This window comes from Grammomys surdaster, unplaced genomic scaffold, assembly GCF_004785775.1.
Source record: "Grammomys surdaster isolate TR1022 unplaced genomic scaffold, NIH_TR_1.0 125852, whole genome shotgun sequence".
Taxonomy (NCBI): Eukaryota; Metazoa; Chordata; class Mammalia; order Rodentia; family Muridae; genus Grammomys; species Grammomys surdaster.
In genome coordinates, this window is record NW_021620678.1 from 457057 (window position 1) to 472992 (window position 15936).

The window sequence follows — 15936 nt, forward strand, 5'->3', positions numbered from 1 at the left end:
CAATAAAACACAAGAACAGCTTCTGTATGGTTCAGGTGGTCCGATGCTGTATCAGCTACTGCTGAGAAGAGCAAGGGTTTCAGATACCGAGCTTCGAGGCAGCCAGCAGTTGGGACAGGTGGTCAGAAGAGCTTACTGGTTGCAGAGTTTACATCATAAGGCTGGGCGTGGTTCCTGGTACCCATCCTCCCGTGGGCTGATGGGGATGCAGGGATGGTGCGGGGCAGTGGAGCCGGGAAAGCAGCTCAGGGGACACGGCTGTCAGGGCACCAGCGTCCTGAAGCATCAGGCAATGAGAGCTGTTCCCTCAGAGGCCAAAAGGAGGGATACCCCTGGCAAAGGGAGCAACCAGGAGCACACTAGGAGCTTTGCTACTATGGGAAGTACCAGCTGTTGGCACTTCCTGTCAGAACAACTTGGTAGAGATTTCCCCTGACCTTGTTGATGTGAGCTTGGCAGGGGCATAGGTCATGGCTCCTACTGAGGACAAACTCTTGGGGAGCACAGTGGATGGAATTTAGCTTAGACTGGAACAGTCTGCTGCTGTGGTGGCTCAGCTAGACGCTGGCATGGACGAACGCTCTGTGTGTGTGGGTGCGTGCGTGCATGTGTGTGTGTGCGCACATGTGACACACAGATATACATTCTATGGAACCAGGCCTGACTGCTCACCTCAGGAACAAGGGAGACTAGTCCACTGCTCTTTTTTGAGCTGTTCTGAGTTCCTGGCCGACTCTCCTGTCACATGACAAGTGGCAGCAGTGAGCTGAGCAGAAGGTTGGAGTTAGAGCTGGGCCCGGGAGAGGTGGGTAGCCCCTTCGGGTGGCTTTCTTCTGAGACTTAGACCCTGGACATAGGTCCACCCATCAGGGGGCTGGCTGCCCTGACTTCCTTCAGGTCCACATGTCCTTAGGGGAAAAAGATCTTGAGAAATCTCTCACTTTTGCACTCTGTGGCTGCTTGTGGGAAACCCTTGAGGAAGCACAGGTAAGGGGTAAGAGACCAAGAGACAGGCCAGGTCAGGCTACCAAGCAGGCAACCAGAAGCTTCGATTTTATTACTTGGAGTGCTTAATGCAAGTTAATGAGGGCTGGAGTAGCTAGAGGGGAGGGAACATGGCGACTATGGAGATAAATAACGGGGCAGCGATGTGTTACATGTGGACGGGCTGCAGACAGGAGATGGGGAGACAGCTACACACTTTATTAAGGTATCGCTGGAGCAAAGGGTGCAAGGCAAAGGTAGACTGTACATGGCAGGGTGTCGTGTCCAGCCTGCTGCCAACAAACCCAGGTACTAGGCTCTGGGGCTGGGGGCCCTGTGCAGTGCTAACTCTGAGCCTAGGGACTTGAGGCTGACAGAGGTGAGAAGGCTGGATGAATTGCCTCTGACTCTTTCCTGGCACCCTGCCTCCTCACCTGGGGTGGGCCTTGAGGTGTGGAGATGGTGGGGAAGAACATGAGGACTCTCCTCAGTTAGGCAAGGGATGAGGTTATTGACGCAGAACTGGATCTGGGGACCTTGGCCTGTTCCCACATTCAGGTGAGGATGTGGCAGAGAAAGGATCAGAGCTTTTCTGAGTGTCCCACCCTGCTCTTTGCAAAGCTGTTCAAAGCTGTCCTCAGTGAGTCCTTAGTGACAGGACAGAGCCAGCTCCAGACTTTGAGGCAGGTTCCTGGGCAGCCTAGCTCTTAGGCACAGTGAGACAGTAGTACACGGGCCTTTGAGCCCCTTGCTCTCCAAGGAGATAACAGGAGCAGTAAGGCCTCCTACCCTAGCCCTTCCTGCCTCCCTGAAGGACTGAGCAGGACTTCTTGGGTCCTGGGATAGAGGGTCATTTCAGGGGATGGGTGGCCCCTCACCCTCAGTCTGGGATAGCCACCAAACTCCTCGTTTGCCAGCTCAGTCAGGGCTTGGCCTCCAGAGCCGGGGTGGGTGGAGGTTATCAGGGCAGGAGCTGGCAGAAGCCTTCCTGCTGCTGTCAGCCTCTGAAGCCTCCTCCACTGCCACTACCAGGCCTGAGGCTGATGAGGGGCAGGGCACACAGGCTAGGGGAAGGGGCCCTGGGGCCCCGTGGGGACTGGTGGTAACAGGGACCCTCTAAGGTCGGGATAGAGTCGTATATACTGGCTGCTCCCAGTGTGTGGGACTGTGGGATTGGGGCCCTGAGGGGCTGGGGTCAGAGATGGCCGTGTAGAGGGGCCGCTGAGAGGGCCCCATGTAGGAAAAGGCTGAGTAGAGGCCAGAGGCCTGGCCTGCATGGCCATAGTAGGGTCCTGAGGGCTGATGGTCAGAGTAGTCAAACTGGGGGCGTGAGATGGAGGGAAAGGCGGAGCCATAGTGGGGTAGACTGAGGGAGGTGTAGGCGATCTGGGAAGTGGACGGCTGGTCAGTGTAGTGTGGGGGTCCCTGGGGGCCTGTGGTCTCTGTCTTCACCTGGGCTTTGGCATCCACACCAGGGGGTGAGACTGTGGGCAGAGCCACACCTGGTGGCTTGGAGATCCAGGCAGAGTGTCCACTGGCCACAGCCAGGGCACTGCCCAGCCCGTAGCCAGCTGCTGAGTAGCTACCCACGTGGCCTGGGTGCCCATTGGGTGGCAGATATTGGTCCAGCTCAGTCACATCAAAGGTCTCCATGTTGGACATTACCTCGTGGCTGATCTCCCCGATGTCCACGTTGCCGAAGTCGATGTGGGGCTTCCCGCCCTCCCCCAAGGAGCGCCCATCCCTTTTGGGGTCTGCCTTGCCGGACTGAAGCTCTGTCTTTGGGGTGGTTGGAGGGGTAGGAGGGCCATGGCTCTGGCCTGGGTAGAAGAAAGGGAGGGGGGCAAGAATGAGCAGGTTAAAGGCAAACGGGCCCTAGAAGGTCTTCTGGTCCATTTCCAGGCAACAGGATGCTGATCTCTGAGGCCAGTTTCCTGTACATGCTACTTAACATGCTGGACGATCATCCTGGGCTGTCCCTGCTCTTCAGAATACACTTGACATCTGTTGGTGACTCTCCCTGCCTAGCCCCACCTGGCCTGTCCACTTTGGATTGTTAATCTCTTACCATGTCCAAACAGCACTGTGTCCTCTTCAATGCAACCTCAAGCCTGCCTACCCCCTGCCCTGCCAGCCCTTGCTCAAGGAGACACTTAGATTACTGCCCCCATTTCTTTGCCACACAGCTCAGCAAATGCTCAGGGCACTTCTAAGTGCCAGGCAGTATTCCAGATGCTGGGGATAACTGGAAATAAATTTGGATCCTGGCTCTAAAAGCTTGGAGCCATGGAGAGATAAGAGGCAAACCAGGCTCTAGAGCAGAAAGTACTACATGGGGTAACATGCAAAGGACTGGAAACTTAGAGATGGAAGCCACCCACTGTCCCAGGGATTTGGGGAAGTCTCAATAGGTGCATCTGAATGTCCCAGAGGCTGTGAAGAAGGGATTATGTGTGAGGAAGGTGGCTAGACTGAGCATCCCATCATAGAGACACAAATGCACAGCACTGTGAGGCTACCAGCTGCTGGAGTTCTCTACCATCCCACCAAGGCAGTGTCCAGTCCATCCCCAGCCAAGCATTCTGAGCCTCAGGAAACCTTCCTAGGCCTGGGTTCTGGCTCTGTCATTTCCTGTGTGACCCTTAGGGAAAGCCTCAACCTTCCCCTAAGCAGTTTGTCAGTAAAAAAGCAGAGATGAAACCAGAGAGCCCACACACTGCATGGGGCGGGGGGCACACACTGCCACATTCTGGGGATTCCACACACGGCATCCTGGGGAGCCCACACACTGCATCCTGGGGGGGGCACACACTGCTGCATCCTGGGGAGCCCATACACTGTATCCTGGGGAACCTATACACTGCATCTTGGGGAGCCCACACACTGTATCTTGGGAAGCAGTCCTTGATTACAATCTGGAGTGGGATGTTTCCTGGAGACACTTTTGGACAGATAGAAGCTGAGTCTTAAAAGAGGCTTCTCATACACGTTTCCTTCTATCTGCTCCTCCCTATAAACAGTAGGCTCCTGAGCTAGGGTCCGTCTTCTCTTGGTGGACTCCTGGTGTCTGCTCCAGTTAGTGCCTGATGAAAAGTAGGACTTAGCTTGTCTTCTGATGGCAGAGCTCTCTGCTCTTAAGGAACACAAGTGAGGCACCCGACAAGCCAACCACAAGTCCTGGGGTCCGACCACCTGGCCTTAGACCTCTGCTCTGGAGCAAGCTCCTCTTGCAGTTTCCTCATCTATAGGACTATGGTGATCAGACCTAAGCTGCAAGTTTGGGGCTGATTGGCTGGTTGGCAGAAGGAATCGGCACATACAAGGACACCAGCCTGTGCCTGGTACACTGAGTGTTCAATGCTAGCTCATGTCCTTAATGAGAAGAAAACATGAATGGACCATGTTTGGCCCCCCATGGCATGTGCCAGCATCATCTTAGAGCAGGAGCTGGGAAGAGGCAGATTCCTCTCCCATGTTTGACCCCTCCCCCCTCCCTCTGTCTCTCTGTCTGTCTCAGTTTTTTTGTTTTGTTTGGCTTTTTGTTTCTCCCTCCCTCCCACCCCCCTTCAAGACAGGGTTTCTCTGCATAGCTCTGACTGTCCTGGAACTCACTCTGTAGACCAGGCTGGCCTCAAACTCAGAGATCTGCCCACCTTCTGCCTCTGTCCCCTATGTGCTGGTGCTGGGATTAAAGGTGTGTACAAACACCTCCTGCCAAACCCTCCTGGCCTTTGTTTTTGCTTTGCTTCTTTGGCTGCTGGTTTGTTTGTTTGTTTTGTTTGTTTGTTTGTTTTGAGACAGGATTTCTCTTTATAGCCCAGGCTGTCCTGGAACTCACTCTGTAGACCAGGCTAGCCTCGAACTCAGAAATCCACCTGCCTCTGCCTCCCAAGTGCTGGGATTAAAGGCATGCGCCACCACTGCCCAGCTAGGCTGTTGGTTTTTGCTTTTGCTTTGCTTTGTTTCTTTGGCTGTTGGATTTAAGTTTTGTTCTGCTTCATTGTCCCCCGTCTCTCAAGAGCACTTTCCCTGTAACTACTACTGTCTCTTCTCACCTCATGGCTGCCATGGCTCTCTGAACTGGCTTTCTCTGCCCACCACCACTGTCCTCCCAACTGCTGTAAGCCATCAGAGTCCCCACTGAGCTGCCTCTGGGTTCTGTATTCCAGGTAGGTTAACTATACCCACAGCCAACATTTCCTAGGTCCCAGCTCAGGCTAGACTACTCTGCACTGCCTGACTTTCTCTAGGCCCACTGCAGCACACTGGTTGGAACCCAGCACTCACCTGAGGGGTGCTCTGGATTCCCATCTGACATGGGGGAGCCTTCTTCTGGGTGCCGGTGGTCCAGGTGGGCACTCTTGTAGTGAGCCTGGATAGCAGCAGCCCCTCCTTGCTCGGCCTCCCCGCCTGGGCACTCTGCCTCTCCCTGGGCTGCCTTCCCGTTCTTCCGCCGCCGAGGCTGGTACTTGTAGTCCGGATGGTCCTTTTTGTGTTGCATTCGGAGCCGCTCGGCTTCCTCAATGAAGGGGCGCTTGTCGCTCTCGTTCAGTAACCTGGGTGTGGCGGACACCAGAGCCAGTGTGAGTGCTGGAGCGACCACACGAGCTTCCCTGAGTTATGTTCCTGGGATGGACATCCAGAGAGCAGGACCAGTGCAAGGCTGTGCCCTATGGTTAGCACCCAGAAGATGCCAGACCAAGGAGCCTCAGCCTGGGATGGTTGTGGTCCCTATCTCTGTCCTATCAGTGTCCCTGGGCACCAGGGGCTAGCCCCTGAGCATGCAGTCAAAAAGGAGTTACAAGGGGCAGGTTTCAGTTCCAAGACAGGGAACTGTTCCTGTCACAGGAGTCTTCTGTAAGTAGGACTGGCTGCCTCTTTGGAGGATGAGCTCCCTGGTAGTAGAGGTGTGGGGAGAGAAGCAGATGGCTGGGGAGGGATCTGGACTCTGCTACTTACTAGCTGTGTGCCAGGCTGTGCATGCTAATTCACTAAGTTTCCTCACCTACAAAATGAGGATGATAATGCCTACTTCCCTGAGTGTGGGGTCACCAAAGTATATCTATGAAGTGCCTGGGCCTGGGGAGGGAGAAGTCTTAATAGACGCTACCCTAACGGCGTTTGGAGAGGAGTGGCCCAGGGAAGCCCAGGGGTGGCTCTTCAACTCCATACTAATGATTTGGTGAAATTTTAATATGGTAGGACTGAGGGTTTTAGGTGTGAGTCCCCTTCAGGATGGTGGTGGGGGGCCATGTCTGCAGAGAGATGATCCTGTACCTGGGGCCCGGGAGTGACAGAACAGAGGAAGCTTGAGTCTCTTCCCAGACTCTGGGATAGCCTGTGGCATGAAGAGGCCCTCATGGCAGTGCCCCCACCCATCCGACAGCAGCTCCCCATCAAAGTTGGAGGGTGGATGGGGGTGAGCCTGGGCTGTGCCAGGGTAAGAAAGACAAGGTCGGGTGCCATAAAGAGAGGACAGAGCAGATCCCTAGATTTTAGACGCAGGGACCACTAGTCCACTTCAGGGGTTTCTCTTTCTCCTGAAGTCCCTCCAGCACACCCAATTAGTGTCCTCTTCTCCTAGGCAACAGAAGACCAAGCCCCCTCTCTGGGCTGGTTATGCCAGGCACTGTCTACCCAGTCGTAGCATTCCTTTGCAGCTTAGCCTCCTGGTCTGCCCTGCACCCACCCAGCAGTCCCCAGAGGACCCTCCAGCTGAGCCAGACTCCTTAGGGTCAGTGCACTTTCAGGACAAATGGAGACCCCAAGCCTAGGCCTGAGAAAGAACTATATAGCAGGATGGTGGGTTCTGCCAGCATGGGTTCCCGCACGCACAGATGCTCCAGATGTGGCTGGTGACACCAGACACTCTCCCTATCGTTCTCAGTGTGCCCTGCATGGCTGATGACTGGAAATCACCAAGAAACAGTAAGGAACGCAGGAGAGGAGAGGACTACACATACCAGAGCAGGAAGATGCCAAGAGTGAGCCCCACGGTCGCTTCCCAAGCTGCACTGTGCCCAGTCAGCCCTAACAGAAACCTCCCGGGGGATGCTGCGGTGCTACCCCAATCTTTGCCCCTCCATGCCAACTCTGTGCAAGTCTCCTCATCCCCTCTAGTCCATCCCCACAGCCAGCCTCCACTCCGGTGCGAGTCCTCACATTCCCGGCTGTCCTCCTCCCTCTGCTGCTCCCCTTAAACCCCCAGTGCAGTCCTTATTTGCTCCCACCTCTTCGTCTACAATGGGTGGATGGAGAAGGGAGGCTGGTTTCCAGCCCCGTGGGCAGCTCCTGGTGGGACACTGTTATAAGTGTTCTCCTGTCAGGACAACAGCGTAAGATGACCAGGCAAGAGCCCGTGAGACTCAGGGCAGGCCAGGCCGGATGAGCCCTTATAGGAGGAACATCCCATGGCTCAGTGTCTAATGGTTCCTCCCCAGATGGCATCCAAGGCCAGTGTGCCAAGAGCTCACGCAGCCACCCAGGACCCGTGTTCAAGTGCACTGATCCCCAGCTCAGGCAGAGCTCAAGAGACAGGTCTGTTATCCAGTTCTGTCGACCCAACCATTTATATTCCTGATGTCCTTGGAATCATGAGCTCAAGTCAACCGTGTTTAGAGCCCTGGAGCCACTGGCCTACCCAGGCTCCAAGGACCCCAGGGAGCCACAGCCTATGGCAGAGCCTTGACTCCTTGGCATTGTTTTGACACCTCCCATCCCTGGGGCTGGATCCTCAGCCAGCGGGGCTAGGCTGCCTTCTCTGCCCCCTGAAGGGAACTCAGGTAAGGGTTCTAAGTTGAAATGGGACAGAGGCAGTGGGGGGGACTCCTTAAACAGCCACAGACAGTGGAGGGAGAGCGGGGTCCATCTCTCATGGCTCTGGTACACACCCTGATGGACCTTAAAGGAGCTAGCTGCCACTGCTGTTCTTGAACAGAGTCGGACTGAGTTCTTAGGGGCTGGCCACCCAGCTACCCGCCTGTCAGAGTTGAGGGCTGAGAGGGCTGGGGGAGGGGTGCTGGACCGAAAGCAAGCACATGGCCAGTGCAGACCAGGAGGCTGCTTGCGATCCCTCTGTTCTCAGGGAACCAACTGCTCCTTCTTCTGCTTCAAGCCTTTGGCCTTCATATTGGGCTAGCAAAGTGGAGGGAGGCAGCTCCTCTCACAGACCTCCAAGTCTCCTCAAGCATGGAGCCCTCCACCCCTCTGTCTTTTACTCAGCCCCACCACTCCAGAGAGTGAAGAGTGACCCAACACAGCCACTAGGGACAATGTGGGGAAGTCCGAGAAGGCTGGTGACTGGACTCTGGCCCTGGTTCTGTCGCTGACTGACCCAGGCCACGTCTCTCTCTTTGGCCTTTCTCCTGGACAGTCTAGTGGGGAATCAGGTGACCTGAGCAGTCTAGCATCTGCTGGGGCCCTTGTCCCTTTTAGGCCTGGCCCAGGGTGCCTGTGGTGGGTAGGGCCCCACATATCTGTGACTGGGCCAGGAGAGCAGGAGTGTCAAAACTGCTCCCTGGGAAAATGTTGCCGTAGAGCCCTGAGGTCAGCCCAGGCAGCCTGGGGCTCTGAGGGACCCTGGCAGGAAGCAGGCTTCCTCCTGGCCACGGTGCTCAGCTCCAGTTCTCCTGCTTGGGGAAGAGGTTGCTCAACCATTGGGTGGAGCCCAGGGGGGGAAGATGGCGCTGGAGAAAGGAGAGGAGAGAGTAGCTTGGTAGCTTAGGGACACAGCTGGAGGGGAAGGCCTCTTTTTGTGTGTGCCCTCTCCTGGGGATAGAGAAGCCCTCAGTCTCAGAGGCTGGGGTCAGGAAGGTTCCCCAGGGCAGCTGGAACAGGAGACCCTGTGGTAGCGGGGACCGAAGTTCTCCTCTCTCTGGGTTCCTTGTTTTCCTCGCAGAGCCCCCTCACCCCGACCCCCGTTCTCCATCTGGTTGCTTCCGTTTCCCAGCATCTACAGCTAGACCACCTCTCTCCCAGTTTCCCATACACTCTCGACCCCACAAACGGGTGGCAGCGGCAAACTGTGAATGTGGGCTTGAGTGGAGGTCTGGAGAGAAGCTTCCCTCCATGTTGCCTTCCCTGCCCACCACCCACAGAATTCCAACCACGAGGGGGCGCCTTCCCGCCCGCCGTCCCAGGATGGGGAGGCCAGGCCTAGGCCGCTGGGGTTCTGAGTTCCAGAGTGGGCAGCCAGAGAAAACCCCACAGGGGCACTTTGGGTAGATGGCTGGGCAAGATCCCCAAATCTGGTCTTCCAAAGAGATCAGACTTCCATAGTTTGGCTTCCCCTGGGAGAGAAGCCTGGGCGATCCTGTTCTGGGGTCCCAGGCTAGCCCTAATGTCCGCGAAGCTAGGGCCTGCGGGGGGATTGGGACGGGGCAGGGCTCACCTCCAAAGCTTGCCCAGCGTCTTGCTGAGCTCAGCATTGTGGAGGTGCGGGTACTGGTCGGCTAGCTTTCTGCGTGCCGCCTGTGCCCACACCATGAAGGCGTTCATGGGCCGCTTGACGTGCGGCTTGCTCTTGCTGGCACCGTTGACGCGCACGGGCATAGGCACCAGCGTCCAGTCGTAGCCGCTGAGCACCTGGCTGACCGCCTCGCGGATGCACACGGGGAACTTGTCATCGTCCGCCTCGCCGTCCTGCAGTTCCTTCTTGACCTTGCCCAGTTCGCCGGGCCCCGGGCTGGCTCGCAGGCCTGAGCCACCGCCACCGCCGTCGGGTCCCAGCGACGGCGCGCTGCCCGGGGATAGGCAGCGGGGCTCCTCGGAGCCCACGGGGCTCAGCTCCACCTCTGATAGGTCTTGTTCCTCGGCCATGTCGCTCCCGGCTGCCGCCGCTTCGGCCACCTCCCCCGGGCCCGCCGCCGGGGTCCTCGTGAAGAGCCCAACGCTCACCTGGACGGGAAGGAGGGAGCGATGGAGAGGCGCTGTGCGCCACCCCGGGCACGCGGGTGCAGCCCCGAAGTGGCGGCTCTCCTTGTCTGCGCTAAACCCACTCGGGCCCGGGCCCGTGCACATGCCAGACCCTAGGTGGGTGCGTCCCGCCTCCACGTCTTCCCACCCCATGATCCCAACCGTCTCTAGGTGTGGGTGGTTTTTTTCTTTCCGTTTTTTTCCCCCCTTAAACCTCCTTTTGGGTGGAGGTTTGTTGATGGAAAGAAAGAAAAACGGACCCTTTATTCGGCTCTAATCCGGGCCCCTGGAATTTCCCACCTTTTCGCTCACCTCTCCTTCCCCTCTTCTGCCCTGACAGTCTAGGGGAGCAGGGTGGGGGACGCATGCCTGCCTGCGGGGTGTCAGATTCTCCCATCGCAAAGCAGGGGTGACCCAGACCCCCGGTTGGCAATCCGGGGCCAGGGGCAGCAGTGCGCACTCACCTCTTCCGACCTCTCCTCCAGTCTGGGGCTCGTCCTGAGGAAGTGGAAAACCGTGTCCCAAGGTGTGCGGTCCAGCTCGGGGCTGGGGAGTGACGCTGATGGACTGGGAGGGAGGGGCTGGGGGGCCCTGAGCCTCAGGCCACTGCCTTGTCTGGAAGGAGCCTGAATCCTTACCACCAAACACCCTGGCTGGACAGCCCGAGACTGACTGAGCGACTGAGCTGCTGCAGACGGCTGGGGAAGGAAGGAGGGGGAGGGGAGGGGGAAAGGAGGGAGGGAAGGGCAGAAGGTGGAGCCTCCAGCGCTGCCTTCATCCCCAACACCCAGGACGCCTCCACTCTGCCCAGCCCCCCCCCCCCAACCCCAGCCCTGCGGCCTGCACTACTGCCTAGGCCCGTCTCCCTGGACTAAGCTTGAGTTTGGGCGTTTGCTATGAGAGCAGGGGTATTTTAGGTCTGGGAAGGGAGAGATACAGGTGGCACCGTCAGAAACCTGTTGCCTGGGACCCTAGACCACTGCCTCAGGTGGTGGCATGGGCAGTTGACAAAGGGCTGGAGGTGCGAGGAGAGTGGGTAACTTGAAAGGGTCGCAGCCTGTGTTGCTTCATTTGAGAAATCGCACTGAGTCCCACTGTGTGCTAGGCACCGCTGCTTGTTGGTCTCAGACCTTCACCCTCTCCTGTCTTCTCCAACACAGCCGACCCAAGCCCCCGTGAGGAGAAGGACGGCAGCTGGTTAACCTTTGCCCCATACATATGCCCAGATTCAGTCCCTTCTCTCTAAGATCCTAGCATCCAGAAGGCTGGACTGGCCCAGGGTAGAGACACAGGAGGCTGAGAGGTAGGTGGGAGTGGGTACTCTTCAAGAAGGGTGAGGAGAACTTTTGGGGGGAGAGGGGGATGGTCTCACTTCCATGAAGAGCCCTTCCTCTCCTGGGAAAGGAATCCCAGCCCTGGATGTGGTGAAGTCCCTCACTCTTCCACACGGAGAAAAGACAGGAACTGCCCTGGCTCTGACAGCCCCCATCCCCCTTCTCTGCCCCTCAAATCTTATTCTTTGTTTTTCCTCCCGCTGCCCCAGGGCTTCCCTCCTTGGTCTCACCTCCACACCCTAGTGTCCCTTTCTCTCCTCAGTGAAGGCAGCCTTTCCTGGTTGAATGGCTAGGTGGAACTAGGGTGCTCATGGAGGGACAAACAGAGGAGCATGGGCCACACCACTGACAATGTGTGGCTTCTCTGTCCCTCTTAGCTAGGCAAGTCCCTAGGCCCACACCAAACAGGTACTTTCTGGAGCTGGGTTGGAACCGGGGTCTGGAGAATCAAGGCCTGATGATTGGGAAGGCCCCAGGGTGGATGGTGGGACACAAAGAGATAGTCACACAGGGCAAAGGCATGTCAAGGGGGTGGCAGACATTGGTAACACACACTCACACATGCTTGCGCACACAACCAGCCAGACAATCGGGCCAGTGTGTCTGGGGCTGCTGAGCCCAGTGAATTAGGAGGTTTGATAAGGGTTTTCTCTTTCTCTCGCTCGCTGGCCTTGGACAATCTCCCCCCAGTTTTCCTCGACGCCACCCCCGGCGCTGCCAACCCTCCTCCCCCCGCCTCCCTTCTCTTCCCTGTGCCCAGACTCTTGTTCGGGGCCTTGAAACAGTGAGCTGTCTTTGTTCGAAATACAGGTGAACGGCAATCATGTGATTAACACACACACACACATAAAAAGCTTTTTAACAGAGCCCGCCCGGCCTCAGAACCGCCTGGAGAGAAGCCGCCTTGGATGGACAGAGGGACAGAGCAGCGAGCATCCGGCCAGTCGTGTCCCGGCTCCCCTGCAGCGGTCTCCAACTGCTGTCTGCCCGCTGCCCGCCTGCCTGGCATCTCTCTCCCGGTGGGTCCCTGTTCGTCCCTCCACCCTTTGGTCCCTCCTCTTGGAGGGACGGTCCCCCTGCTCTCTGTGTGTCTGTGGCTGAGCCTGAGACCCCTGGGGCATGGAGGAGTGCTGCGGGGGAGGGGGAGAGTGGGCCCAGGATTAGGAAGCTGTGGTGGTCTCACAGCCGGTCCTGTCTCTAGTCCTCTGCCACTACCCTCTTGGGCCCAGCTGCCAGAAAGGGGTGTATGTGTGGTGTGGGGGGTCTATAAAGGACCACACCTGGTTTGTGCTTCCTCTTTGTGTCTCCTCCACTCTGCAAGCACACAGGTTCTCCTGAGTGCTGTGCTTGGTTGGACCCTGCCTACCTACCTGCTGAGAGGTGGTGCTGAGGCAGGCAGGCCTCTGAAGGGCAGGGGAAAGGCTGTGTTAGCTGAGGGATTCCCCCTGTGAACAAGACATCAGTGAGCAGCAGGCTGGCAATCCGGATGGCTTCTGCCTTGTTTTAAGCCTTAGGGACCAGTTTTCTCCAGAAAGGGAAGGTAAACCCTCCCTGCCTCCAGTTTTTCTACAGAGTAGAGAGATGTGTGTGTGTGTGTGTGTGTGTGTGTGTGTGAAGACACCATCAGGCCTTGGGGACATCAGGGTGATCAGGAGGGCCAGAGCTACCATCTGCTTCTTTCCCAACTGGCAGCTAGAGGGGAGGGGCTGTTTAACCCTCCATTCCTGACTCTGTCCCAGGGATGCTTGTGATCCCATGCCCCACACCCTATCAAAGCTGCCCTGAGAGGAGGGCTCCTCCCCACCATGTGTGAGGGGTGGTACTGGTGTTTGTTCCCCAGCAGAGGGCCAAGGCCTGAATGTGGAGGAATCCAGGTTTCCTGCCACAGGCAGAGAGGCCTATCAGGAGCTTCCAGGTTCCAGCTCAGGGTCCTTCGAGATAGTCTCAAAGTCCCTCAGAAGATGGCCCTTGGGAGGAAGAGGGGACCTGAAATCTTCCAGTCAGATTCAAAGCTCACTGGTGATACAGCTAGGCAGAGTCACCTCAGATCAATAGTACCCTGGGGTGCTATCGTGTTTGGCAGCAGGCTCCACCTGTGGTGCTCAACCCGAACCCCAGGTTCCTCAGCTGTCACACGCAGAGGAATGTCATCCCTCCCAGCCTTGGAGGCTATAGAGTGCAGGGAAACCTGCTGTTTGGCAGAGTCAGGGGTCTTGAGAGAGGATGGTTCCAGGAAAGTTTGAGCCTTTGCTTGAGCTTTAGTTTTCTTGTGTGGTCGGCTGTCTTCCAGATCCCCTCCTTAGGACAGGGATAGGACCAGATGAGGGGACAGGAGGACGGGATTTACCGCCTCTAACCACAGAGGTGTAGATCACATCTGGAATCCCTGCTCCCTCTCATTCATTGTCCGGGGTCTGTACACCCGCTTCTCTGGGTCCTGGGATGGGGGGGCAAGCTTGATGATTCTCAGTCGGGAGGGGCTTGAGGGTCTCTGCATTCCTGCCAGCTTTGATTCCTGGCACCTGCTCAGGGCTGGTCTCAGGCTTGGACTCACTTACAGAGGACTCACTATGCAGCCTCAGCTGGCCTTGAACTCTCCACCCCCCTGCCTTAGCCTCCCAAGTAGCTAGGATTACAGACAGGTGTGCACCGCCTCATCAGTAGCCTGGAGTTAAAACAAATGTTGAAAGTTAGAGTCTACACCAGACAGGTCCATTTAGAGTGAATTTCTGGAAGGCGGAGGCAGGCACACTTTGTTTTTAGCTTTATAGTTCTCTTGGTGGACTTTGGTTTCCTTCAGGGGTCCCTGGAGCTCCAAGGCTGGGAAGGACTCCCTGCCAGATCCAAAATCTCTAAGAAGAGAGGATAGGTATTGAACACTGGGCCAGAGAGTCAGTAACCAAACTTGTAGGTTACATTGAGATGTCCAGGGAGTTCAAAGGCAAGGCAGGAGAAGGGTTGTGGAAGGTAGAGGCTGAAGGCTAGAAGTCCTGGCATCCCAGCATCCCTTGGAGCCCCAGCTTGCTTTTGGGGGTGTCTGGGGGTGAGTGCGTGTGTACCTTTGAGTAGTTTCTAGACCACTCATTTTGGCAAGGCTGTGTCTTTCTCCGTTTGGGTATAGCAGTCAGTGATGCCATGTCAGGGAGAGTCTGCCGTTCACATCCGTGTGGCCCTGGGCAGGTTATTCTAGGAGGGTTGAGACTTGGTTTTGTCTGTACAGTGTTGACAACTTCACACATTTACTATCTATATCTGTAAAGTATGTGTGTATGAGAGAGGACGCGAGTAACACACGCTCACACCTACTTGGTAATCCATTATGTGTTCACTAAAGAAAATAATGTAGGTGTTGGGCCGATGCTAAGAGAGATGGCGGCGTCTCTTTGTTCCCACTGCACAGGCACTGATCGATCGAGCTGTGGACCCCACCTTCTGAAATTAGAGACTCTGCTTGCTTTTTGTAGGGTCAGGGAATGAGGGGTGGAATCCAGGGCTGAGAGAATCCTACACACCAGGCAAGCACCCCCTATCCAGCCATCACCCTCAGGAACCTCTCAGATGCCTCTCAAATCCCAGCTTCAGACCTGTGAGGAGGCTTTCACCCCGCACCTCTATAACAGATGCTTCCAGAGTCTAACTACAGAGGAGAGGGCGAACCTGCCCCGCTCGGAGGGCTTCCGATGTTTGACTCTACTTTACAACCCCTCTGCCTGAATCTGGTATCCTTATTCTCCAGGGAAACTGAGGCATAGAGAGTCTGAGGGAGGGGCCTGTGCTCAACTGACTAGTTTTGAAAGACTCCTAATTGAGGCCTGGGGTTTAATTTCTCCAGTTCAGTCTCCCATGGCTGTTGGCTGCTCCTAGACTCCAGACATAGCCACGGGGCCTATCCTTTCTTCTGTCCTGCTGCGCTGGGCTATTGACTGTGCCCACCCAGCCTTCTGCCTGCTCCAGGTCTAGTCCTAGCTTGTAGCCCCGCTGAGAGACCATCTTCTGGACACTCTTTTTCTGGAATTCTCTCCCTCCTTCCTCCAGTGGAGATGTGTGTGTATGTGTGTTTCCTGTGTCTTCTCTTCTGGCCCCGCTTGGTCAGGCCTGCCGTCACTTCCTATTGTAGCTCTCTGAGGACAGGGTTTGTTGGTCTTGGTTGCCCTACAGCCCAGGTACCCTTCTGTGCTTGTCCTTGAGTTTAGTGGCTACTCAGGGAGGGAGAGAAAGGGAGGCTGGAGCAGGTAGGCAGAGAGCTTCCTGGTGGTGGATGGCCAGAGTTCTGAGGCAGGAGGAGTATGTTCCAAGACCTAGTTCAACAGGGGCTCTGGCACTGCCCTGTTTCAGCTCTGAGCTTGAGGCCATTCCAGAGGCCCAAATCTTCCTTCTTCCAACCCCACCCTCTCCGGGAACAAGGAAGTTGGGGTTGGTGCCCAGTGCTGCCTGGGGCAGCCTGGCCTCTGCCCCCTTCTTAGAAGCTCTCAGAGACGAAGACTGCCCGTTCCTGTCGTCAGACTCAGCTGCCCAAGAGTCCTTCCTGCTTTCTGCCCAGAGCAGCTCAGTTGCTATGGCCTTTTGTGACTGCCTTCTGTGCAGGGCAAGGCATGGGGCCAGGAACTGGGCCAGGAGGTGATGGGGCCAAGCCTGGCACTGGAGTTCTGGGTCTGTTCAACCAGACCAGCCTAGAACCTCAGAACTGGGCATAGCCAAGCCTGCC

At 56.6% G+C, this 15936-nt stretch overlaps 1 protein-coding gene across 1 annotated transcript; it reads right to left on the reverse strand.

Moving 5' to 3' along the window:
- Positions 1 to 1019: 1019 nt before the first annotated feature.
- Positions 1020 to 10566, reverse strand: Sox10 (SRY-box 10). Its single transcript, XM_028789912.1, has 4 exons — positions 10362 to 10566; positions 9374 to 9879; positions 5272 to 5540; positions 1020 to 2804 (listed from the first exon to the last, which is right to left on the reverse strand). The coding sequence occupies exons 2-4, from the start codon at positions 9799 to 9801 to the stop codon at positions 2101 to 2103; spliced, it is 1401 nt and encodes a 466-aa protein (XP_028645745.1). The 5' UTR covers positions 9802 to 9879; positions 10362 to 10566; the 3' UTR covers positions 1020 to 2100.
- Positions 10567 to 15936: the final 5370 nt, after the last annotated feature.

Excerpts from the sequence above, each read along its gene's own strand:
- Sox10 (XM_028789912.1), bottom strand. The coding sequence starts at position 9,801 with ATGGCCGAGGAACAAGACCTATCAGAGGTGGAGCTGAGCCCCGTGGGC. Across the intron at positions 5,541-9,373 it reads ACGCTGGGCAAGCTTTGGAG|GTTACTGAACGAGAGCGACA; the intron begins GTGAGCCCTGCC and ends CGCCACACCCAG. Across the intron at positions 2,805-5,271 it reads GAATCCAGAGCACCCCTCAG|GCCAGAGCCATGGCCCTCCT; the intron begins GTGAGTGCTGGG and ends TCTTCTACCCAG.